Source organism: Chiroxiphia lanceolata, chromosome 1 (assembly GCF_009829145.1).
Source record: "Chiroxiphia lanceolata isolate bChiLan1 chromosome 1, bChiLan1.pri, whole genome shotgun sequence".
Taxonomy (NCBI): Eukaryota; Metazoa; Chordata; class Aves; order Passeriformes; family Pipridae; genus Chiroxiphia; species Chiroxiphia lanceolata.
The window spans coordinates 40,896,842-40,924,208 of record NC_045637.1 but is presented as its reverse complement, the minus strand read 5'-3'; the positions used below and the strand labels follow the sequence as shown (position 1 = coordinate 40,924,208).

At 36.5% G+C, this 27,367-nt stretch overlaps 1 protein-coding gene across 4 annotated transcripts; it reads right to left on the bottom strand.

The window, feature by feature from the left end:
- TCEA1 (transcription elongation factor A1) lies at nt 1-27,367 on the bottom strand. 4 transcript variants are annotated; one of them, XM_032680270.1, is made up of 10 exons: nt 27,250-27,367; nt 22,300-22,362; nt 17,262-17,367; nt 9,389-9,476; nt 8,205-8,353; nt 6,307-6,363; nt 5,330-5,484; nt 3,333-3,479; nt 2,342-2,413; nt 1-1,285 (listed from the first exon to the last, which is right to left on the bottom strand). In XM_032680270.1, exons 1-10 carry the CDS (start codon nt 27,316-27,318, stop codon nt 1,277-1,279), a joined length of 915 nt encoding a protein of 304 aa, XP_032536161.1. In that variant the 5' UTR covers nt 27,319-27,367; the 3' UTR covers nt 1-1,276. The 4 variants fall into 4 exon arrangements, with proteins under 4 accessions (XP_032536161.1, XP_032536164.1, XP_032536174.1 ...); XM_032680273.1 differs by lacking the exon at nt 27,250-27,367 and adding an exon at nt 26,668-26,829 and having other exon boundaries at nt 866-1,285; XM_032680261.1 differs by lacking the exon at nt 1-1,285 and having other exon boundaries at nt 2,249-2,413.

Genomic DNA, 27,367 nt, shown 5'->3' with positions numbered 1-27,367 from the left:
TTTTTCCTTTATAGTCACGGAATTTATTCTCCAGCAACCTCAAATACTCTTCCCAACCCCCCATGAATACTTAATACGTTGCCAGAATAGATCTCCTCAAGCTCCAGGCTTCTATAAATTAAGTAATATAAAATTAGTACTTAAAGTCATGTTGTCATGTTTTTCCTTGAAAACACATTTGAAAATACTTCTAAGCATGTGCACTGTTGAAAACCAGACTCTAAAAAAGCAGTATTTATACCATTCCATATATGGAAAAGACCGTAACTTCAATAATTTATTTCCACCTGCAGGTCTATGATTGACATCAGATACCCTATAATTCAAAATTCAGTTCAAGAACAAAATCCATGTCATTTATATGAAGGGAATATAGTATTACCTCCCCAGCCAGTTTATAATGTAATGAATTGGTTAGCTGGTGTTATTAGGGCAGCCCACAACACAATGCCTCTGCTCATTTACAAAGTCTAAACCCAATTTGGTTGTCAAGCACATTAAGCAAGACTGAATACTCAAATCAGATTTAACTGTTTTAAGGCATTCCTGGAAATAAAACCTACTGATAGGATGTAAAATACATGCTTTGGGCAATAAAATATATTGCATCGATCGAAGCTGGTTATATAAACAAGCTTAACCAACCACTGCAAAAGAGGTCATCATATCCACTAATAAATTTTCAAACCCTATGACCCAAATTTAGTCCTAGTCCAGAAACAGTACACACAAGCTAGAGAGTTAACTGAATTGTGATTTAGCTAACAACGGAGTTTATGTAATGAGGAACTGATATATCTTTTCTCTTTGCAAAGCTAGTGAACACAGCAGCAAGAAAGAAATTCCATTCTTACAACTGAACAAATGTGGAAAGGTAAAATACACATGGGAGGAGCGTGTATATTTCAGAACACAAAAAATACAGTACATTATTCACATAGTTAGAAAAAAACCCAAGACAATTACCAAAATATTTAATTGGTAAAAGTTTAATGTCAACTTACTTATAAAAATGAAAAAATATTTTAAAATTCACCATACAATTGAGCAACCTGGCCCTACTGACTATCAGCTATAGGAAGGCATTTAAGGAAATGATGGTTGTGTCAAAACAAAGGCTAATTTCAGGCATGTATGTTGCTTTAAAGAAAAAAAAAAGAGAAAGAAAACCAAAAACCCCTCTCATTTGCAGGAAGCTAAAAGCTTAGCCTAGTTTTTAAAGCTAATTACAAAATCCTCTTTCATACTGGTCCAGATGTCTTGACAATTTCTTCTTCTAACAGAACTGTCAAAAGAAAAGAATTTTTTATGAGATCCTTATACAGCTTAGTTCTACATCTTTGCAAGAAGAAACAGACATATGACACCATACTTAGGATATGGAAATTACTAGTTACAGCATTTGCTTATATCGAAACCATTCCTTCACTCAGGCATCTGTATAGGGACACTTCTCTAACTGCCACATTATAGAAGGTTTTAAGGACAAATGAACTTTTCCAGGTACTGCATTAAATAATTTCTAAGATTTACATATTATTTGGGTATCTTGGAATACAGATTTGAACAATATCCGGTAATAAGATATGTAAAACAAGATGCATAAAGTATTTTTTTTATGTGGCAATCTTAAAGTATGCTGTGCCATGGCTCTGCAGAGCTGCAGCATTCTTAACACAGAAAAACAACAGAATGAGGGTATCATGCTTCCCATTGCATGCTATCACATCTTAAATTGTAAATATTACAGGCCTTCATTTCAATGTTTCTCCACTTTACTGGACTACCAGTGTTCCTCAGAAGCTTTTTAAATTCCCATTTCCTGAACTTAAAAAAAATTAAATCAAGTTATCTCTGCCCTGCACTTATGATGACAAAGGAATATAGTAGCAGTCAATTCTCTTTATTATCCCCCCTCTTCTTTTCAGAGTAGCAAAAAACGGAGACAAAGATAACAACAAAAAGTCTAAAAAGGTCTATTCCACTCATCAGTGCGCAGATTAAAACCAGTTCGATCATCTTCGGGCGAAGAAAGAGAAAACTAACACAGTGACTGACTAACTTGTCACTACTTTGTATGGCAAATGCTGCAAGGACTAGGTCAACATCCTGACTTCTCTCCCCCTTTGCAACTGCCTTACTTGTGTGATCTCACAACTTCAGTCAAAAATACATTTTTAATTCAAAGGTATTTTGCAATATTAACATGGAATATCATTAATGGGCTAAGAAATAACTAAAAGTCAACAGAAAGTCATTTGTCTCATTTACTGTAAACCAAAATTAACCACGGAGCCTGGCTGCCTGCTATCAAATATGCAGAGCAGTCTAACAGTCTTACCTTCCATCTGTTTCCACATTCATTACAGACAACAAATGTTGTCATGGGTTCATCAGCACTGCGGGTTTGAACCTTTGGCAAAGGCAAGAGACAGAGTGGAAAAAGAAAATTAGTATCTTCAATTTTTGTTAGTGTGTGTTCATGTAAGTGTTTAAATCACAGTTTAATATTAAGGAAGCAAATTTCGATCAAAATACAAGTGAACTTTACTCAACAATTGAAACTGGTTTTTTTCCTAACTACAAAGCCATCATAAACTTAGATTTTGACAGATTTAGTAGCAGTAAAATACCAATTTCGGCATTGAAACCGTGCACTTATTTCTAGGAGAAGATTCTACACTACAGAAGGTTACACGTTCAGTACAGCTTTACATATATTTACCAATGTAAAGGCTTAAAAGTCTCATGATTGAAAAATAGCTTTCTACTTAAAGCATCTGATACACAAAATTAAATTATAAATGCAGTTGATCCTAAGATGAAAATTAAATTCCCTGAAGCACCGTTTAACAAATTAAAGCCCTTCTTCTTGCAGTTGTAGGAAAGACTGTAAATCAGGGCCTAGGGTTAGTCAAATGGTACAATAAAGACACATGTGTATATACATATATATAATTTTCTTCTATTTAGACCTTCAGTACAAAAAAGTTTATGCACATTAAAACCAGTATGTTATCTCTCCTCCACACAAAAACATATTAATAAGATGTGATAAAAAGAGTTCGCAAAAACTCAGCATTGCAAAGAAACTGAAGCTCCAGCCTATACAGATACTCAGCTTGGGTTTACATAAAATCTTTGGCAAATAAATACAATACACAGTCTTTATGTAAGCACACCTAAGTGCATCCACCTACCTTCACATTTTGTAATTTGTCAGCATTTTGTTAAAAGTTCATTTTGTAATTCCAATTTTTTTTCCTCTGACAATCTTTATATAGGACTTAAGCTTTGAAAAAGGAAAACGAAGAGTCTGAACAACCACGCACCTGGGTGTATGTACAGTTCTTCTTTTTGCACTTGCCACATGTAAACAGATCAGTTTGGGTACCTCCTGTTTTAGCCATCTGGTGCTCTCTGATAGCTTCTTTGGTCAGATTTTTGCGCATTTCTTTCAGTTCATCACTTGCCATTTCCTGTTAAGGACAAAGAGCAGACAGAGTTTACTAGAGAGTTTTTGCTTTAAAACAAGTTACAACTGTGCGAGCCAATACCATTTTTTATTTAGAATCCATGAGCAACAACTCTACTGAAAGGCACTGAATTTCTACACATTTTTAATTTTACAAGACTTCAGTTGAGATACCTCACAGCACAGAAGCTACAAAAGTTAAAAATGTTCTTTTTTTTTCAAACGCAGATGGGGAAAAAAAAATCTGTAAAAGTTATGACGTCAAACATCTAGAAACATCTCTAGGCAAATGCATTTAATATAAGATAGACAAGGGAGAGGACTTTAAAGTTCTCCAGAGGGGCAAAAAAGATCCTCTCCCTAGGTTAGATCCTTGGATAATTGTCTCATTGACCTACATAGAACTATTACAGGAAAAAATTTACACTATTTTGATTATTTGTATATTTGTACTGAAAAATACAGTACAGCCATAATTTACCATATGCAACCAGAAATCATATACGCTTCGCTTCAAAACACTAACCAAGGAGCTCAGAATCACCAATTTTCTATTTCCTTTCAAACAGTTCTAGTGTGCAGGATCTCCACAATGTCTAGTAATCTAGAAAACTATTTGTTTCATTTTTCTTCAATACAGTTTTACTCTACATCCCACACAGATGTGGAATGCAAATCTTGTATTAACACTGTTTCACTTCAGAATTAATCTTAACATTAAAGGGTTTTTTAGCCTTTAACATTTTAATACAAGACATTAATTAAACAAAGAATAGGCACTGGACAACACAAAATATATGTTTGTGCATCCATACAAAAACATGTGGGGGAAAAAATACCCTCCAGAACACATACTGATGGTATAATTTCTTTTTTTTTATACATTCTTTTACCAGTCTGTTTGCCCTAACCTTTATGTAAAGCTATAGCAAAATAATCCCAACCAACCAAAAAAAACCATCACAAAAAAATTTTCTTTTGGAATAATCATGATTTTCACTAGTTGATCATAAATTTAATATCTTTCAGTCTCCTTTGTACCTGATTTGGGGGGGTAGAATCTAACATATAGAAGCAGAACTACAAAACTGAAACAAGATGTTAACTGTGCTTCCATTTTTCTCTCCCATAAAATCAAATTTTTCATTTGACTTTCCAGATTTATTCTGAATTGCAAAGACAGTGATGATCTGAATGGGAAATTTTATTCAAGTGTCCAAAACGTTCTTTCAATAATTTAAATTCAATTTGATTTAAAGGGCAATTTTCCTAGCTTCTCCTCTGTCATTTATGGTTTTTTTATTTATCAGTAAGAGTTTCCTTCAAGATCACTTGGAATATTCAAGAAACATATAAGTTTTAAATAAATACTGCAAATGACAACAGAAGAGGGGACAGATCCTTAAATCCACAAAGCGATACCTTGCATAGGAGTGTAACTGCAGAGGTCAGCATTTGAAAAACAAATGGTAAGACAGACTAACAAATATCCAGAAACATGAATGGATAAGCAGCTTGGAGTCACTAGCCAGTCATATTTACATTTTCCTAAACTTAAAACACTATTACCAGTATATCATGTAACCTCTCAAAAACATGCCATGTTTCGAGACAGCAACAGCTTACCTGCCTTCTGACTTACAGCCAAAAGTCAGACATTTAGGATCCAATAACACACATCACTTTCATGGCCTCTGCCTCAACAAAGCCCTGTAATTTAGACTGCGCAAGCCACAAACAAGCCACAGTCTTTCAGAAGTGTGGGCAGCTTACATAAATTACTTTTGTGGCTAGTAAATACAAGCCAGGATGTTAGTCCAACAGGGAAATAGTTCAAGACTATGTTTTACTTACCTCTGCTGTCATTTTGGCAAACTTGTCAGGAGGAATGTTTCCACATAATACATTTTTCCTTAGATTAGGGTTCTTTGCATCCTTGAGATTTGCTATTCTACTTCGTACTCTATTTTTGTATTTCATATCAGTGTTTTTTAATTCTTGAAAAATAGGTGCTTTGTATTTAAGGAGCAAAACATTAACAAGTAAAACAGAGCACTATAAAAGATTCATTTTGGGGGGTAACTTTTCTAAAGCAATGTACTTCTTCACTTTTGATCAAGTCCCCAACCAGCAGTGACTTTCCTGTTGAACACAGCAGACTTCATGACCTTCTGAAACCTAATCGCAGTTAAACACACGAACCATGAATTTTTGGGTAGTAGGCTCTCAACTGAAATTGTGAAAAGTCACCCATAAGCTTATGGCCAGGTTCTTGGACCTCATACTAAGAATTAATTAATTTCCAAAACAAATATTCAAACAATGACAGATCAGTGACTTTTTTTAAGAAAAAAAGAAGGCCAGACCTCTGTTCTAGAACTATTCAAACATTGCTACCAGAACGTCCCTTTCAAAAACTCAAAATTCATTTAGAAATAATCTTGTAAAAAATTAAATAAAGACATTAGAAAAAGATAAAGACTGTTAACAAGAAAAGGTTTTTAAATAACACAGAAGAGCCCAGCATTTTATGTAAGAATGCTTCAGAAAGACATAAGATTGCTGCTGCAAGGAAAATATACTGAGCTGAAACCCCCCCCCCACACACTCACCTACACGCATTGCTACATGTTTAAAGGCAAATCATTTCAGTTGGACTCTTTTTAAACACTAAATTTATGTACTGATGTGTTGAACAGAGTTTGCTGGTTTTGTTTTACATGAAATTTACAAATACTCAATATGTAGATCAAGTTAATTAATTTTAAAATTATCAGCGCTTTTAAAAAATATTCCTGTTCTAGGGCACACAGATATACAACAAAGGATATCTTCTTCAATCTGAGAACCCAGCTCTTCTTCATCAGCACCAATAGCAATATAATCATCTGAGGAAAACAAATACTAAAATATTAGCAAACTGAAATTCTCAGTGTTCTCTATCCCTGAGAGCCTATTCAGCACTCCGAAGCTCAGCAAATTATGAAACACCTGCAGTAAGTCTTCCTTTTGTGTAGGTAAGTTTTATTTACTGCATACTTATCCTTTCAAAACTTACTAATTGGAAGAACGAGTGAAATGAAGCAAAACAGAAGTTTAAAGAAATTAAAAACCTTTCATAAAACCAAAAATTCTGACATCCAGTAACAAATACAAGTAGAAACAAAAAAAATTGCTATACAGAAATATTTAAAACATTCTATTAGGCTTGGCAAATACCCATCTCCACAGCATATCTGTGTACAGAATAAACTATTATAAAAAGGAAACATTTTATATTGTGTTTAGTCAATTGTTTCAGTCCACACAATACAAGAATAAGCAAATAAATGTTTTGCATGCAAGCAAGAGGAAGATTTTATTAGAAACATAGTAATTAAGTAACAGAAACAGTATTATTAGATTTTTTTTTAAAGTTCAAAGCAGAAATGTGTCATAAAACATGTAAATTAGAGGAGATGGACCACAGTAGTCTTGAAAACAATGCAACACTTGAACTACAATTTCTGAAGATAATTGTTTACTGTTTCTGACCAAAACTCTTTACTCACAAAGACAGTTGCCTTTCCATGATAGCTGAAGGGCAAATTAGATACAGTGTTTTACCCTCATTTCAACATGGGTGTACTTCAATGAGCAATTCAAACACCATTTCTCCTTAGAACTCAAGCCAAAGGCCATAAAACCAGAAAATAACCTTATTTTTTGACCATGGATCATCAGTTTATATGTGCTGTACAAAGCAACTCATCAAAAAGGGTTCTTGGAAAACTAGCTAAAATTAAGAATACATAGAATTATAAATACTAAGATGATACATGCAACTTTCTGGTCATAAATTGCTTTAGAAGTCTATGACCCACATATCCAGAGGACCACAAATTCATGGTATTTAATCAGCTTTCATTGTTGTCTGTATCTGAATTCATACGAATTAAAAGAAAGAATAAAAGAGTGAAAGGGGTAAACATGGATGATTCAGAAGCCTATTTACACTGGGTCAAGTTACACCCAAAGAAGAGAGAAACAGGAGCTGAGTCATAAGTTTGGTAGAAGAGCATGACCCACTAGAAAAAAATTAGGTAATTCTGAGAAGTCCAGCTTTCAGTTTGTTCCTTATCTAGTATATCATTCAATTTGTCAGTGTAAACACACTCAAGTGTACATGAGAGGTGAAAAAAAAACTCAAACCAAAAACAGTCAAGGAATTTACAGATGCCCAAAAGGCACGAAGAGCAATACAAGACTCTCTTATTCCAAGTATCTCAATGAAACATCAAGAATAAATTAATACAGAAAGGCAGCGTTAAAAAACCAAAATCTGAAGGTTCCCAGGACCTCTAGTTTAAGAAAGGCAGTCATGTATATAGTGGCACTCTCTCAGTCAAAAAGACTGAGTTACAAAAAAAATAGTAGCTTCTGCAAAAATATTTAAATAACGCATTAAAGGAGGCAAAAACCTTCCTGAAAAGAAGTTGTCCTGTCAGAAAGTTATCAGATGAACTGAGCCACAAAATGTCCCATGTTACCAGCAACAAAAATGTATTTTGATACATTTCCATGCTGCCAAGGTTACTCACTACTTGCAACTGGTAGAACGGGCGTACGGATATAAACAAACGAAAAGGGTTTATTCTACCCTGCGGGGGAGGAGAAAATTAGAGTGGGAAAGACAGAAATAGAAGAGAAGAAAACAGATAAACTTGAAAACATATTCTACAAAGCTCACCTCCTGTTCTGAGAGCTGCAGAGAGCATTTCTCTACATTTCACTCGTACAGAGTCTGAAGTGCTTGGAGCTCGGGGAAAAGAAGGGATGAAAGAATTTGAAGGAGCACTACCCTCCTCCTTCCTGCTGCTGGAATTGCTACTTGAACTGCTAAAAAAAGGTAAAAGAAAACTATTTTAATGTTTTTTCCCTTCTTCAAATGACTTTGTTTCTGGGCAAAATGCAGGTCTTTTGTTATATCCATTTGATGGCATTCCAAAATAAGAACACAGGCCACCTTTTAAAAGCTATTTATAGCTCTGGAGTCAATATAATCTATAAAGTGTCTTTAGACTATTCACCAGGGTATTCCACACAACAGTCACAGCAGGTATTTCATTCCATTATGTGGCATACAAGCTTTAATTCTCAGTTCTTTACATTAACATGAAATCTTTTTTTTCCTCCCACGGAACTTTAAAAAACAGTGAAGATACGTGGCACCAACATTCACTCCGCAGCAAATGCATTGCACTCAATCTGTTTACTGTATCGAAGGGGTACCATGGTCACAACTCCTTTCCTCCCCAACTGATGTAGTTTTGCAAACTGTAAACTAAGTTTTCAGCTTCCATCTGGACATATAGTTAGAAGTTAAATTCCAATTTGAAAATGGCTGCTGAAAACAGATTCACTAAAACCTGTAAGTGTATAGAAGAAACAGGCTTGCAAATACTCTTTTGTAAATGTTCTTTAGCTCTCCTGCAGTGACATTAATATGGTCTCCTTTTTATGATAACATATTTTGTGTTTACCAAAAGAAGCGCAGATTGTTTATTAAACATAGAAGCTAACAGACAAAGTAAGTATTCTAAACGTCCAGCACATGCAATTACCACAAAGCTGAGACTGAAAGCTGTTTTACAGATCTCAAAGCTCAGTGCTAGTACTGAGAGAGGACGGAGCATTTGACAGATGGAATAAACAGTAAACTCGTTTGGCCATATCTTGACTTACGGGTTTTTTTTTTCATGTCAACAGCAGCACAGTTTATTCCTCTACCAACACACCCTTTCTTGTAGAAAACTTAATGTCTTTCAGAAAAGAACATGGTAGCTGTCTCTAATATGACAAATTTGGACCAAATACTTTAACACTAATTTATACTTAGTGAGATTATTTGAACAATCACAAAGAATTAAGCACCTTTCTTCTCTGGCTTCAGGGCTGTTTTGAGAGGAAGATGCAGGCTCCTTTTTCTTTTCTTCAGATTCTTTATCAGTTGAAGGTCCATCTGGAAATACAAAACACAAGAAACTCTCTTCTACCCAGAAACAGTAACCAATTTTAAGCAGTGGTAAAATGCCTTTCACGATTTCTCCTGAACCAGCTGGAAATGGTATGAGCTCCCACTCTCTGCTTCGACCCTCTCTCACAGTACAGCCTTCCACTCTCCAACACCCTCCCAACCCCGCAAACTGAAAATATGACAACACCTCAGATTCTTCGAGTCAAGTCCAGCATCTGCTTAAACTGGCAGTGAAGACATGATGAAAACTTAGTCTTCTATGATTGATTTTTGCCAACGCTGCTGCAGTAGGTAGACAGTAACTTCTTAGTTATTGCATCAAGTCTCTGGAGTAAAAGCTTGCCATTCTTTTTAACTATATTGTGAAAGCTAGCAGGGTTGCCAAATATAAAGATCATTTTCCTATTTTTGAAGGAGTTTTCCAGACACACAGACAGTATTTTCTGTGATAGCTCTTAAATTATTTGCCCTAGCATTTAAATATATTTGAATTTGCCTTTCCCATATAGGCGGTGTTTCACCATGATTTTATAAAGAATAAAGACATAAGTCTTTGTGAAGGGTAATCATAACATTTAACTTTAGCGTAGCAAGAACACAAACACCCTTTTATTGTAAAGAAGATTTCAGAGTGGCTAAATTAAGCTCCTGCTTTGATTTGCTCTCTAGAAAGGCTGGCTCTCCACTGCCTACAGAGAAAGCCTAGTGAGATTGGCAGCACTCACTGACAGATTTTGTGAATTCTTCTTTCCAAGCCCTTATAGAGCCAGAATTACACTTCTAAATTCATAGACTGTGTTATTGGAATAAGTATATATTACAAACTTTAAAAAGAATTAAAAACAGGAAAAGGAAGGAAATCTGTTAAGGCTCAGTCTTGCCCATAAAGATGTCCTAAACTAGGCATACAAATTCTTCTTTAGGCATCTAAAAGTATCCTTATTTCCAGAAGAACCCCATCCCCACATTTCTCAGAGGAACTTGGTGATAACATAACACACAAATTCAGGTCTTTCATTCAAACACTGAGCTTTTTTTTTTTCATTTTCCTAGAGTAAAGGTTTTTAAGTAGGAACACTAAACTGAACATGATTTCGATACTTTCCTTAACTTTTTGAGTTAGGGAATTTACCCAATCAAATATCACTTTGTTAAAGAATCATCATCATCATAAAAGGAGATCAGAGATGAGGCACCCATCTACTATCCCATCTCCAGCTGCACCTAAAACGAGATGGTTTTTACAACATAGTATAGGAACCAGCAAAACACACAAAGCTCCTTCTTCAGAATATTTCCCCAGCCTTCAAGAGCTCACCCACTGTTTGTAACACTGAATTCAATCCTTGATAAATTTCTCCATTTAAGGAAAAAAGGAAAATTAAACACAGTAGATGACGCACTTAGATTGATTGTCTTTAACAAGCTAAAGATGTTATTAAAAAAATTCCTAATAAAGGTATCAATTTATTAACTAATACTTATAAAAAAGTAATTTCACTAAGAAAGCAAATGAAGCCATAAACATGGATCACACCAGGTCTTCGCTATGACACTTGAAGTGCACAATACTAGAAGAAAACAAGTCCCATTTTTAACATGCATACTCACATGACTGCTCTCTATTGCAACAAATGCTTACATGATATATGATTTTTAAAATCTTCTAAATACAATCTAAATACAATCTCATTTACCTTCACAACCTTTAAAGCACATGATCATCTTTGTCAGAGATTTTAAGACAAACTAATACATCAAATAGGTATCTCTGCTTCAGCCCATTCACCTCCATATTTTTTTCTGGCTCACAAGTAGTCAAATTCAGAGCTGACCTGTGTATGTCCTGCTTATTTTGCATCATACACACCACTGTGGTATAGCTGGCACCCAGTTTTCATCTATCAAACACTTCCATTTAACCCAGCACCATTTCATCAAACAAGGCAGGCACCTGAGAACACCTGCCAATACCCCAATGGCTTCTTCCCCTTATGGAGGGCAGGGTGTGTATGAGGCACCAAGAGGTAAAAACACAGCTCCTCCTACACCTGCAGATCAGTCTGTGCAAGCATGTCTTAAACCAAGGCCAAGCTTCTTCAGCAGCTGAGACAACTGGACCATCTTCTGTAAGTATGTCTCCAAAACTACAATTCATTTAATCACTTAGAGTTTACAGTTATTTTTGTTAAATCTAGTTTAAGAAATCTGAAAATAAAGTTAACAATATTATCCTAAGTGTTTAAGTCGCTCACTCTTACGAATCATAAATTGGAAAGCACCAAGGACAGGAGATGCTCTGTCAAGCTGGATCTATTCTTAAACTCACACATTAATAAGAATATCTTATTTTATTGAGATACTGTATTGACAAAAGAACGGAATGCAATTAAGAGCCTGCTAGACAGCATTTCAGCTATCCTCTGGGGACAGGAAAGAAATGCCCTTGACAAATTAAAAATCCCTACTAATTAACTTATTTTACATTCAGTGGCCAGACTCTAATGGAAAGGAAGAATGACAGTTAACAGGAATTACAAGACAAAGAAATTCTAACAAAGTAAGATGGAAAAAAATGGCCCTTCTGTAAAACATCCTTAAAAATTCCAATACATGATTCACCTCAGGAGGTCCATAGAATATCCTAAATATTTATAAATTACAAGTTGCTTTAAAGAGGCACAGTTCCTTTTCTCAACTCTATACCTATTCAAACTTTGAAATAATTTTTTTCAGAAAAAACCCTGAAATTGTCACAGATTTTAGGATTGAAAACTGTAACTTCACAGTTTTAGCAAGCCATAAAAAATCTTAAAGCTTTGTTTTTTGTAAGAGAAGCTAATTTATATTAACAATTCTTTAAAATACGAAGAACACAATAGTAATACGAATTTCCTATTAGCTATTAGAATAAGACTATCAAAGTCTGATGATTAAAATGCAGTTTCTATCTTGTACCTGTAACTACTTTGAAAGATACTCCTAGCTTCTCCGGTGAAATAATCTCTCCAGGGTCAAACGTGACATGATAGTGGTTTTTGTTACCAAAACAGAAATTTTAATATAATACTATACAGTCAGGTAACATAATTAATCTGAATGTTAGAAGTCGTTAACAGCTTCATCCTAGATTTTTCTAGCTATATTACAAGCCAACACTAGACACTTGCTAGTAACAAGAAAAAAATTAGAAAATATAAAGATGTAATGTTATTTATTCATAAATCTAACTTTAAATTAAGAAAAATTTTAAAGTACAATTTTTCCCGAAATTTTTCCTTAATGAAAGGTGGCTATTTATTCTCTGGAAGCACATGAGAATTTAATCTAGTGAGATACTGCATGTTACTGATTCAGGAATCAACACGAGAACTTGGAAAGTTTTCTGAATAATCAAATTAAGTAGGTTAAAGGAAAGAGATATAAGAACATGTATTAGATGACATAATTAATTTAACAAGAACCCTCATATTTAATAATTATTTAGGCTCCATTTTCCAGACTCTGACCAAAATAATCTTGAGATGCACAAGCAGCAACACTGGTCAGCAATTCCTCTACAAGATATAGTAAGACATAAAGGTAAGATCAGTAAACTTTCTTCCTAGCTGTAGCTTTGTGGGGAAGAATAACTAAGAACTATGAATAAAGAACAAAATCATTACTTGTTTGCTGTTAAAATCATTACTTGTTTGTTATTTTTAAAGATTTTTTTTTATTATCAGTTACAGAGGAGGATGACATATGGACTTCTGCACTATATATGTTTTTCACTTATATAGCACAATTTAATTTGCATCATGTGTTATTATCTCGCCACTGATAATCCTAAAAAATTACAGATCTACTAACAGTACATGGAACAGTTCCAAATATATATTTGACAGGAGTTGATTTCCACATCTCACACTTGATATGAAACTACTGAAATTATTTTTGCACTTGATTCTACTTGATGTCTTATAAAAACATGTACTCTTCTTATCAACAGTAAACAATAGTCTTAAACACTATTAGACTCTAATTTAAAAACTTGTTTTGTCAGTAACTTTTTTTTATCAAAGCCAGTAGGTTTCTACATGTCCTTGAACAACTTTACCTAAAGACAGCATTAACCTGTAAGATAGTCCTAGACTGTACCTTATGCTTGCTTGAGTAGAATCAAACCCAGGTGCAAAATAACAAAGGATATTATGAACAAAGTAATCTGAGTAAAACACTTCTGTGAAGCCTGGCTGGTGTTATTAACACTTAAACATTCTTTTAAAATAAAATCAGTCAGGCATGCCCTTCTTTGAAATAGGCATTTCAAAATGTTTGTGGCCTCACCTTTAGTTTTCAATATTGACAACAGATGATCACTTAATGTTAAGATTATTGTCCAATGATTCTACGTTTTTATTCAGTACACAAAGTTCCTGGAGGTGAGTTTACTTACAGGTCTGGGTATTCTTTTTCACTGTATACTCTTACAGTTCACCAAGTGATGGAGGTTAAATTCCTTAAGGAATTTTTGTTGCTTTTTTAATATAAAGAAACACTTCTCACAAGCTAAATGAGCATGCATGGATTCATTATCTGCGTGGCATACTCTGTAAACTCAGCTACTTGGCAAAACAATCAGTATTTGCAAATCCTGTGTTCTAACTGAACAGTATTTTATTCTGAGAGCCGAATTTGGTTCCTTATGCAAATTGTGACCACCCTGGCTGTGTGGTTTAACGTTCTTACAACAATATCTGAGAGCACCCCTGCACTGTGGCTCAGTCAGTGAGTCACTTCAGACAGTGCTCACCAACCCTGTGCTGCGCAGCTCCCAACCCCCCTGAACAACCGCTGCTAACCTGTCAAGGTTCTAGTCAAGTCATAAAGATCTGGTGATTCACAACTCACTTTGATTTCCTCTCATGTTTCCCATGCACTCTTAAAACTAAATTCTGATAGCATTGAACTGAAACAGTACATGCAGCCTGAACAGTAAACAATTCTTGCCTAAATTCAAAATGTCATTTATAAAAATAACTCACAAAGACTTCAGACCTCTGAGTACAATGCTCGGTACGATTAACAGCTGTCCGCTTCTGCTGCCATCTTTGATCCACACCATTTTACATGCACTATAAACAGCATAATCGAAACTGATTTCTCAAGCAGCTCAACATATGGTATTTCGTATTCTTCCGAGAAAGTCAAAACTAATGATAAAACAGAATAAGAGTACTTCGTAAGATTCCCACCCATAGTTATAGCCCACCTTTCACAGTTATGAGAGTTTAAGTTCTAATGAATAACTGAGCAGTGATACAACAGTGAAACATTTGTCCTACTATGCTTTATTATAGGTCTATGTTACGACCAAGGAGAATTTAGCTATTTAAGTTTTGAATGCTGTATTTTCAGGAATAATTTGATTTTATGTAATAAGCACACTACCATGACTAAACTAGACCTGGCATGATAACGTACACACAATATCTGTCCTGTAGCAAAAATTAGTGCATGAACAAAAGTCACACCCACTGTCTCAAGACGTATTCAGTTCTGATTAATGCCAAATATTTGTAATTTGCTTTCCAGTTCCTCACACATCTGACTTCAGCTCTTGCAAGAAGCCTTAGGTAGAGTCTCCCAGCTGTGTTAAAACAACCTGAATCCAGCAAGTTATGAAAGGGAAAAGTCCCCCTTGCCCCAGTTACTGATGCAATCCCTGTGCAGGAAACAGTAACTGCAAACAGGTTGGACCAAAAAAAAAAAAAAAAGGTAGTTGAAATTTAAGCCTGAAGTAATAAACAAACCAATTAGTTTCCAGCTGGTCAGTTACCAGCAGTGGTCTCCTGGACAGGCACTTGAGCACTAGTTGTAGCACAGGAGGCACCTGTGTAGAAAGGAAGCCAGACCACCCCTTTCAGCAGCAGCCTGAACCCAGATTGACCTGCCGTGACCATCAGACACCACGTTCTTGCTCCAGAGTATGAACACCCTCTGGTCCTCAGGCAGGAGTAACACTCCCCACGTTTCACAGCATTTGAACACTTTAAACATCAGTCAGCTTTAAGTAACAATATATTAAGACAAATTTGACTGACTGAAGATACTCAAGTGTTAAAAAAATGAGACTACTATTTTTACTGTCTATAAACAGCAAATCCTTTGGTCGAAGGACAGCAATAGCCAGGTAAGTCCCCTACTCCCCAAAAAGAGCAGCATCCAAGCACACTCCCAAAAGCTGAGTATTCTGTTGGAAAAGAGAATATCTCCTCTACTTTGTTCTCTAAACTAAGCTGCAGTATCAAAGCTTTGAACTCCAGAGGAAAAAAAAAAAGTAAAAACTACAAAACACTGATAGGGATTTGGGTTGTTTTTAAACTTAGATTAATAACTTGAGAGCTAGATCACTCAATCTAGCTGCTACTTTTAGAAGTTTTTAGAGTAACTCAAGTTAATTTGCAAGTCCATTTCTCCACTTATATATCTTATCACTTTTATGTACTGATATAATAAAGTTGGACTTCAAGTTTTAAATGGAAATTTAAAAATAAAAAGTATATTATTTTCACTATTTACCAGTTAACTCTGATCAGATTCTATAAAGATCCTTTATAAGCATGCATTTTATAATAAAAGTCATTATGATTTTAAAGATATTTTATCTGTATGTCTAGTATTACCTAAATTTAAATACTAAAACTAACATAATTAGTATTATTTAACTTTTTTTAAGGTAGGCTGAAAAAAGTTTGCTGTAGAGGCTGTTGCTCCTTACTAGAATATAAAAGTTGAAAGTTGTGACAAATTGTCCATTTCTACAGGCAGAGTATTTTCTACATAATTTACAATATGGGTCATTCAGGAATAAAGTACCTGATAAAACACTTCATAATTGATAAAAACAAGGCTGAATTCAAATGGCAGGGGACACTAACAAGTCCTGGTATTTGGCATATTCTTCAAGACAGAATGGTAAATATTTAAATCGTAACATAAGTTATTTTCTATTTAAAAATTTTAAGCCTCCTAAATCTTATTTTACCTAGACTTAGATACAAAGAAACAAAATAGAGTGCAGCACAGTATATGAACAAAAATATCTGGATAGAGTTTGAGATTTGCGTGTTTTCAAACACGTTAAGTACTACCAAGTACTACCCTTGAATAAAATCCTAACAGAAAGGTTTCGTTAACTGCATTAATTGCTTTAAGGGAAATTAAACAAAAAGTATTAACTCACTAATTAGTAAGCTGTTTAAAATTATGGTTTAAAAAAAATGCAGACCTATTTCTCACCACCTGTAAGTTCTAACACGTTTTTAACATTATTTTTATGTTGTTCTTTTTCTCATCACAAATCACTTCATAACCAAACTTCAAAGCCTCCACACTCTCCTATGAGATTTTGCACCAGTTCTTCAGAGTACTCGTTATATTTGACACAGGAAATAGTAAAGAACAGGTCTGTTAGTGCCTAGTGCAGCAGCACAGTCACTCCAGCTCAACTGCAGGCAACAAGACTTCAGATATGAATCACATCAGAGAAGCTGATTTCCTACTGCTTGCCAGCCTCAATAAAATATATTAACTGCTTCTCTGAATACACTCCCACCGTAATGCACTGGTGACAGTCAAACGGTAAAAACCAGTTACATCAGCACAGAAAGTTTCAACACTTAGACAGGAGCACAAATATATCTTAAGCAAGGCAGTGTCAAAGATGTGCATCAAGACTACATACAGTCAAAACATGCAGGAGCCGGGAAGTTTGTTTCACCATACCTAACAGTTTCTTCCAAGACTTGATAAGAGATTTTGCTAAAGATGTAACCTCTTCATCTGTGCTTTGCTTGCGTATTGCATTCACCGACATTCCAATTCTGGTAGACTGCAAAACAAATAGAAATATACACCATAGAAAGTGACATGAAGATCATTTAATAAGTAAATATATATAAAGCTGTACTTGAGCACATTTTTTTTAAAAGTATCTTTTCTTCTTTGCTTTTGTGATTTTTTTATTTTAAGATTAACAGGATGAAATGCTGCAAGCCTTTATATAACTTATTTTGACAGACTTATTTGCAACAGACATTGCAAAAAGAAACACAACAGTATTACCATTTGTCTCCATCACAGAAGTCTGGGGAGGGGGTGGGCAGGAGGGTAAAGGACTGTATTTATATTTTGTTATGATCAGAAGCTTGTTAACTGCTTCACTAGCATCATAGTCTTAGAATTCCCATTTAGTAGTGGCTGTGGAAGAAGTTGTAATACCAGCTGGGAGTGAGCACATTTTAGTTTCCTAAAAATTTTGGCAATACTGAGATTCTTTAAAACCTTTAGCACAGAGAGCTCTGCCTTTAGATAGTAACAGAACTCTCTGTGTTTAAGATTTTAAAGAATGACCCAGGCTCTCTCTCTCTGAAAAGGCCAAGACAGCTTTAAGCCTTTGCCACTACTGCCACCTATAGAGAGAACAGAGAAGTAATTTACAATCCACGTCTTTTAAGACATAAATTAAGCTCAACAGCAACATTTTAGAAGAGTTATGACTGGTATGTTCATGTAACAAGTAGAAAATTTCCACACTTTTAGCTTCAGAAGAGGAGAAAAGTATTTAACAATACAAACAAGGATTTTATTACCGTTTCATATTTTGACCAATGACTAAATTAATCATTCTTAAGATGCTCAGTTTTGTTGCATTACCATTGACAGAACTCACTAAATATAAATTATTCTACTTACTTTTGCAATAGTTCATCATGAATTTCCTTCTCCTTTAAAGGAAAATTTAAATCTTTGTGGCTCGCTAAAAATGGAAATGATTTGTTCCTGTAAATTATTTCTTACAACCCACACAACACTTTTTGAGGCACCATGAATGTGCTAAATGATTGGAAACATACTGAAATAGTCAGTAGCTATTTCAGCCAAGAAAACACATCAAATAACCTCAGGTTTGAGCATCAGCTCTAAACACGCAGTTTGGATTAAAGAAAACAGATGGTAACTCACCTGTAACCAAAGTGTTTCAAGGTGAACTGACTCTGCTCTCTCAGATTAACAGTACTCGCCAATTCTCTTGAAATTTTGAAACTGAATCTCAACATTATGTTCAGACAATAAAGAATAACAAGTCCTTGAAAATCCATAAAGTATCATATTTGAACGAGAAAAATGTACCTACAAAGAAAACCCAACCCTCCATTGACAGATACCTGGGCATAACCACAGCCTACACTCATCAGCAAAGAGAAAACACACAATCTTACAGACTTACTTAGGTAAGTAAAACCCAAAAACTCAAATAAAACTCAAAACTAACTAGATAAATTATTATTTTGATCACACAAGAGAGACAGATTATGGTAACCATTTAAACTGCCAGCTTTCTTAAGGCAGTACACAAAAACAGCTCATTTGTTTGCTTTTCTGGAGCACTTGATCTGGCCTGCCTGAAGAGAGAGGAAGGAATGATCTGCTCGTTTATTTGCCTGCTAACACGGGTAATTGCAAAAGATCAGTTTTATATTCTCAAAATGGCTGTGTTTTAATGACAAACCAGCAGACAGCATTTGAAATTTCCTCAGCCTTTTTGTCTATGGAGTTGTTCTTGTGAGGGCCATTTTTAAAGTGAAAAACTTTAAAAAATGAAGTGATTTTGAAGTGATTTTAAAGTGAAAAACTTCAGTATTTTCATTCTGTCCCATTGCAAATTCTATAGTACTTTTCATCTGCTTTCAGAGTAAAGACAGGCAAAGATGGCATAAGATGGGCAAAGATGGCATAAGACAGATGTTTTCACCCCTGAAGCATTCAAGCTGTAGGCCAAGCAGCCTTCAGTGGATATGAGCAACAGTGAGCAGAAGTAACCTACAACTGAACCCAAAGCAAAGCATACGATGGCAGCAAGTCTTTTCTAAACCAGAACAAATGAGGAACATAGCAGGGGAAAAAAAGCAACCACTGAAGCAAGCAGAGGTGCTACCAACTTTAAACTGTGAGAGTATGAGGATAGAGAACTGGTGAGGACAGAGAATTGGTGAGCTCTCAGACAAAGCAGAGCCAAATCAAATGCTGAAAAATAGCCACCTCCAGGTTCCCAGGTCTCCCAGCTTGCCAGTGAACTGGCACGAAGCCGTTGACAAGGACTGTACATCACAGTCTAGTTCTGCATATGTGTGTGTAATTTCCAGTTAAACCTGTTTGTTAAAATAAAGCCTGTCTGTCTCACTCGCTGTTTAGCTGCACGCTGGCCACAATTAGCACGAGGGACATGATGCCTTTAATACTGTGTGGCTGCTAAACAGCTTTGCAATTCAGACTGCCGGATAAATCACGTGTGAGGAAAGGCTACTGGCTCCCTGCCTAGCTGAGCAAGGATCAGCTTGCTTACATAAAACTCGTTAGATATCACACAGTCGTATTATTGTCTATAATCACTTCAGCTTTCTGTGAAAAGAAATCTAGCAAGAAAGACACAAGACATGAGCACAAGTCCAGACTACTGATATGCATCTTCCACATACCTGTATACTGTTCAGAGGACTCACCAATTCAGACTGAAGCAGCAGTCATGTTACACAAAAAATCATTGCTTCTCTTATTACAAAGGAATAACAAAACTATCACATCTGCTATCAGTGCTTTTCTCAATGTAGCTAGCTTTCAAAACTGCTTAAAAATGGGTGTGGAAGTATGCCTTTCACTTGTGTCCTGCATTTCATCAATTCACACACATCAATAGATACCTCAATCTACACAGGGTGCAGTAAGTGCTCCCGCTTTCTCATGATCATCACACTTCCTGACACGAGCACACTAATGATGCACTGCCAGAGCAATGGGTATTACTTTGCACTATTTTGCATTTCAACTCTTGCTCCAAGTCCTCCATTGCTTAAGCAAATTTGGGAGGCCAATGTAGAAAGTTTACATCAGACATTACATATTTATAGAACTCTCAAGAAAAATAATGTCAATTTGAGTCTAAACATGTTGCTAAATGCAATCTTATGCAGTGGAACTGTTTTGAATACAGCAGTAGATATTTAAGAATAAGCTCCTAGCTAAGTCCTAGCACAGGCAACACATTATGCTAAAATACTTGATCCCTTTAGACCTACTGTAACATGGAGATATCTTCTTTACAAACTTGTATGGTGCTGCTCTAACACAGGTTAAAACCAGTCTTTTACTGCAGATATTATTTCCCACTAAAAACAGGTACCTGTAATACGGAAGGGAATAAATAAGCTTCTTTCAAGTAGGATAGAAAATTAGACAATACTAATATGCAGCCCTATATAAATTAAGTCAGGGTCACACAAGTACTCTAAAAGGCAGACACTTTAGTTTGTCTTGCAAGATTAAGAGTCCTCCTCTGTTGATAATTTTACTAATGTTTTTATTATAACTAATAAAAGAATAAGTTATATATGTGTATATTCTTCAGATCTCCATGGTTCTCAGACAAAATTGTTCTGGTGTTCTATGTAAAGCTTCTCCTTCGGTCCTCTTCACACTAACCAGAACAGGTTTGCACAGAAGCATTGACAGAATTGTCAGAGCACTTGCACAGAGATTTTTCATTTCAAAGGCAAAAAGTCCCATCATTACACAAATACTTTGCATTAAGACCAGGACAAAGAAACTTCAAAGAATAAGGTTAACAGAAGGTTTTTCTGGGTTTTGTTTTTGTTCTGTGCAGGGCATTTTTTCTGCGGGGTTCTGAGTTTGGTTTTTTTTTTTAAGGAAGGAGGTTGAACACAGGGAAGATGGTCTCAGTTCTATCAGCCATGCTCATTCATGCATGAAGGTGACACTTTAAAATTCCTACTTTCTGTCACAAACAGAACTATCAATAACCTACTAAGTTATTACTAAGGATGCATGAATCAAGAATGTCCTTGCTACTGATACTTTTAAGATTTAAACTTTATGGTTAATTCTGTACCTGTGACCATTAACTGTCACCTAGAAAAAAGTTATTTTTCAGTCTCCTCCAATTTAAAAGAGGCTACCACAGCAAATTAAGTCTTAGATTCACCTCTATCATTTGAAAATTGTCACAGATAGGGAACATCTGGTTACTTTGGAACAAGAGCTGCTAATTGATGAATTATGTGACAAACTCTGAAACTTGACAGGCAAATAAAGTTTACCCAGTGTATTTTTTGAAAGAATTTATAAGTAGTATATTAAATACTGTGTTAGAGATGCAGATACAAGCAACATTAGCGAGAACATGCATGCAACAGGGAGAGATTGTATCACTCCATCACTTCAGCCCAGGAGAATAAAAGAGGAGGAAGAGTATAATTACCTTAAGAAATACAGTACTCAGAGTTGGGGGGTAGAGTGTCAATTATGACTTGCCTGAAGGTATGAACCATGTTTCTCCTCACTTACAATCCAAAACCAGAACTAACTACATAAGAAAAGATGGTATCAGCTATAATCAGGTGCATTCTCCTTTAGGAGGAAGGAAACACATCACATGTGTCTCAAAGTAAGAATGTAAGATTCTGTGGAAGGTAAACTCATAAGCAGCTCTTCCCCTTTTACGTGACAAAATTAACTACTTTGAACTTATACAGAAGGATAAGTTTTAAGAACTTCCTAGTGGAATAAAACACTTAAGTGTCCTAAATTATGGTGAATTCAGACTACTTTACTATGTAACAAAACTGATACTTCCAAGGACTTTCTACCTAGAAATCTACTTTAATAGCGCAACCCTCTTTCAAATTTGCTGGCTCCACCTTCATCACTATGGAGTATTTGCAACATAACAGTAATAAGAAAATCATACCTGTAACAACTCAAGGGTCATGGGAATATTCTTAAGCTCCTTCAATAAATCAAGAGCTCCAGCCTGAAAAAAAGAAAGGAGATAAAAAGGTCAACCTAATAGCAATCAGAAACGTCAAATATAATGCCAACAATACACTCTTATCTGTCCTCAGGGTTGCAGATTGGATTCAAACTATCAGTTCTCAATTTATCCACAGAACAACTCCAGGACAAGGAAAGTTCTGCTTTACAAACTCTAAGCTTTAAGGGGCCTTAACTTGGAAATCCAAGTATTGACTCAAAGACAAGAGAAGTTTTATCTCACATTACTAAAATGTCAGTCAGAGCATTCTGTCAATTACCAACCAACACACATCCTCAAGGGTACTTCACTTAACAGCATCAGAAACAATCCAGACAACAGGAGCAATTTTCAGTTCAGAACAACCACATCTGTTTTAGCACAACAGTTGAGAAGCTCTGCAGCGGTGTGGTAAAGCCATATATCACGAGATTTTCCCTTGCTAAGACTATAAGGAAAGATCCTAACTAACTTCTGTGTAACCAGCAACTTTCTAGACAGATAAGTCAATTCAGAAACTGTACTATTAGGTATTAACAAAGTCTATATGCAGCTACTCTAACAATTCATTCCTTAGCAATGTTGGCCTTACTTAAAAAAAAAGGTTTCATAAATGTGAGATCCATAATTCTCTTTAACCTCTACACCCTTCTCTACCACCTAACCACCTCTACTTCAGCAAAGCTCTGCACCATCCACTTCTTATCGTGCACATGGTTGTCAGACAATAGAAACCTCCTAAAGGCTGAGATGATTTGGCTGTTGAATTCAAGTGCATGTGCTGCTGAGCCTGGGAGTTACGAAGAGCAAGAAGGCAACTGCCTTTGCATCTAAGAGGCCATTCTACTTAGGCCCAGTTCACTACCTTCCCACTTTTTTTTTTTTTTTTAATTCATGAGATTTAGAAATAAACCCCACAAAATTTCCACCTTGCAATTCTTTGGAATTTGACCCCTTTTTCTTTCCTTACCTCTGTCTCAACTAATCCTATTTTGCTTTGCATTTTGCTTGCCTTTATTTTCAAATTCTCCCTAATCAACTTCTAATATGTCACTTGTTGCAAGGAAACATGTAATGTTGTACTGCATCTGCAAGTCTTCCAATTTAACCACTAAAGATAGCACAACAAATAACCACCAAGAGGCTGAGAAAGATGAAGGCAGAACATCTGTGTCAAAGCAAAAGAAACACAGGTTTGGACACCTTCAACCGTCTGCTACAACCTCTGTTTTTAAACAGTTCTGACTCAAAGAAGCCTCCAAAACCAAACATTTCACTAAATACCACCTTATACAAATTTAATTCATTTATAAAACTAAAGTTTTACTATTTTGCCAAGCTAGCAAAAAGCCTTATTTAACTTTTATTCACGATATGCAAAATTTCTCCAGTTTTAATCATAGAATTTTAGCTGCAATGATGCAAGACTGAGAAATGTCATGCTGTTTCAGGTGCTAAACTGAGTTAACATACTAAACCCTTTCTTTCTCCAAACAGCCATAAGTTTGGTTTCTTTTCTGCAAACCTAGATTCACGTAAAGTAAGTTAATTACCTTCACTGCTACAAAACAAAATCAAATTCAAGGACATTTTCTTAGCTGAAACAAAACTAATGACAGAACTCAATGTGCCATTTTCAAAAATAGTCTGATAACACCTCTCAACCAATTAAGTTATACACAGTAACTTCAATAAACACGGGTTATTGTAGTCTGCAACTTCAGCATGAGTGACACTATAATGCAAAGCAGCACACTCTTCATCTCATCTTAGAAACACAATCTAGTCAAAATTTCTTTGCCTCTATTATACCCCTTTCCAATTGTACATGTCAAAACAATTTTATTACTCCCAGAGTAAACATTTTCCAAGACTAGGAACTTGATACATAGGAGGTTAACAAACAAACAAACACCACCAAAAACAAGTTAACAGATACTGCCTACATTTTATATTAGTTTCTGTAGAAAATTACCAAAATTTCTAATGAACTAATACTTTCTAAGCCTTCACACTTCTCTAATCAATTACACTGTGCACCAAGAATTAGATGCTTTAAAATTAAATTTAAATGGAATTTAAACTGACACCAACTAAACAGTTTTTCATAACCCCTTTTGGTAGCATAGAAGTCAAATCCCCTCTTTTTCTCAAAACCAAAGTGGAAGTTGCACAGTACAACTTGCAAGTTCTTTTTTTTCTAATGTAGGACTTCTCTGTTTATAAAAAAAAACCCAACCATTAAGACCATTATTATAAATTTTGCTTTAAAGGCATTTCTATAAACTTACAGACAGTGAAAGGCAACATCCCACAGCACCGGGTTGGCTGGCTTCCTGTTTACCTTGTTACTTAAATTAACAGAAGTCAGCTTCATGCAGATTTAGCAGATTACTCCTCTCAGCTTCTCTCAGTTGATCAGATCATAACACCACAGAATGGTGGCCTATATTCGTATTTTAAAGCTGTGCTTCAGGCAATAGACAATGGAGTGCACTTTTGAAGACAGCAGAGCTATCCAGTTATAATTCTATTCTACTTAAGGGAGTAAACAATAACATGGACAATTTTACATTCTCTTCTCTAAACTTACTCAACCATTCTTGATTTTTTTTTTAATCCATGGGTGCAGCCTTATTTCTCACATCTATTCATTACAACAGCTTAATGAAAGAAAAGTATACTGATGTACAACAAAAGCTGTGAGGAAGACACTGCAGCTTTTAATCCAACTGCAGATATTCTGAAGGAGGACTAATATCTATTTCCATTTGAAGCAACAGCAGAAATATGTATCTCACAGTGCATTAAATATTATATCACATTATTATTTACCCCTTCAAAACAAAACAACTGCATATATCACTTTACTAAAATAGTTATGAAATCTGCACAGCTACAATTAAATCCTTAGTCAATCACCGAGAGTCTGACTCAGAAAGGGTGTCTGCATGACCTGCCTTTTCCACTCATCAAAGGGAATGCCAAGGAGTGCTCTGCCACAAGCCACAGAGTCGCCTTTTGTATGAGACATGAAGCATCTCTTGCCACCTGAGTCTTGACAACTTCAGAGCGAAAAAGTATCAATGCTTTTTTTTTCTTTTACTATTAATGGGTTTTGTCAAATCACTCTCATTCAGAGACATAGCCCAAATACTTGTTCTTCATGAGTAAAAATGGAGAAAGGAATACAAGAGGTTGTCAAGGGCATCATTATCCAGTGGGTACTTGTGTAAGAATGAGTTTCTCTATTCTTCTTCTTCTTTGTGAGACAATAAAGTACCTCTTCATGGAAATCACTTTAATAATTTTGCTAAAGACAGTATTTTATCTGCAGCACGGAACTAGGTAGGAAATCACATTATGCAATTAAAGAATGTGTAATTAAAGAAGGTATCTTATAAATGACGAAGACTAGTAAGGAAAACACAGAGACATCTCCTGTATTAAATACCGATGTACATCCTCTCCTACCTAAGGGGTTGGATAGGGATAAAAACTAAGGGGTTTTATCATTGTGCACACATGTATTTTGGACAAATTGTCAGATCTCGACTCCTGGCCACATCAGCAGCTCAAGCCCTCGGCTTCAGAAGGTTTGAGACACTGTCAAACTAACAACAGAGTTGTTACTTGTGTGCAGGAAGGAGCTGGAGCAAATGAGCTCTATTCCAACACAGTAAAAACATACAGCGCTCTCTGGTACTACTCACTCTTGCTCCTGGGACAGAGGTGAAAATCAAGGCCCAGCACTGGCTCCAGCCAGGCCCAGCTGTGCACGCTGTGTTCAGCCACATCAGACCTACACTGACCCCAGCGACGTCACTGCACACTGAGGTTTGAAAGTTAATTAAGCTACACATGCTAGAGCATGGATACATGTCCCTAGCTGCTGCTAGGACTTTTATCCAAACTCCTAACCCTCCCAGATCACAGAGAAATCACAGGAAGAACAATCACAAATACACAAATTTCCAGAGACTAACAATGTGCCCTCCCAATATAGAAGTAGCAAACAGAGTTTACAATTTACTTACATGCTATTTTATGTAACCATAATCAGCTATTTGGCTGTTGCTGTACACTCTGATTTTATTTACTTTGATGGATTTGTAGAAATAGTATAAACATGATATGTTATCTAAGTAAGTTCTGTATGAAGGGCATACATAATAATTGAGTTAAGCTAACTGAATTCTGCCTAATAATATTCTACTTCCATTCTCAGGTACAAGTTATTCTCCTGATTAATAAACAGAATTAAAGTGTTTCAGGTTAGAGAAAAAAAGAAAGAAACAGGCTCACGCTCCCCATCTGCTTCTGAAGTTTACCCACACAACTCTGGCCGCCCTGCCGCAGCAGGGTTCGGGTTCTTCACTCACATCTTAGTTGCCACATCCCACATAAAACTCCAGCTTTCGCGCCTGAGAGTGACAACACCGACCCACAGGGGACCACCACTGCAGCATTCTCCACAAGGGGACTGGGCTTCCCACAGACCCCCGAGCGAGGCCAACGCCGCGATTCTAGTGAAGGGGGAGCGAAGGGAGCAGCCCTCCGCAGCCGCTCACGGCCGGGGCCCGGGCGGGAACCTCCTCCCGGCTGAAGGCGCTGGGGCTGGGGCGGAGGGCCCACTCCGCCGGGGAGCAGGGCCGGCTGCCGGGCCGAGGGCCCCCCTCCTGCGCCGGCGGGGCGGGAGAGCCGCCGCAGCCCCGCGGGGCGGAAGGAGGCGCCGAGGCCGCCTGGCAGCGCGGGGAGAAGCGGCGGCGGGAGCGCGAAAGGCCCGGGCCCGCTGGGAGCAGGGAGCGTGGGGCCGGCCGGGATCGCGCCGGGGCCCGCGGCACCGCCGCCGATTCGCCTCCCGCCCCGTCCCGTCCCGGCGCTCACCGCGTTCTTCTTCTGCACCATTTTGTCCATCTTCTTGGCGATGCGGATGATCTCGTCCTCCGTGGCCATGGCGGCGGCGGCCCGGGCGGCGGCGGCGGCGCCAGGCAGCGAGCGTCGA

Bases quoted from the DNA above. Each gene is read 5' to 3' on its own strand.
- TCEA1 (XM_032680261.1), bottom strand. From the start codon at position 27,318: ATGGCCACGGAGGACGAGATCATCCGCATCGCCAAGAAGATGGACAAA. The intron at 6,364-8,204 runs GTGAGCTTTGTA...TGTTTTCCTCAG, and splicing joins TGCAGCTCTCAGAACAGGAG to ATGATTATATTGCTATTGGT. The intron at 5,485-6,306 runs ATATCCTTTGTT...AATACAAAGCAC, and splicing joins GGGTTCTCAGATTGAAGAAG to CTATTTTTCAAGAATTAAAA.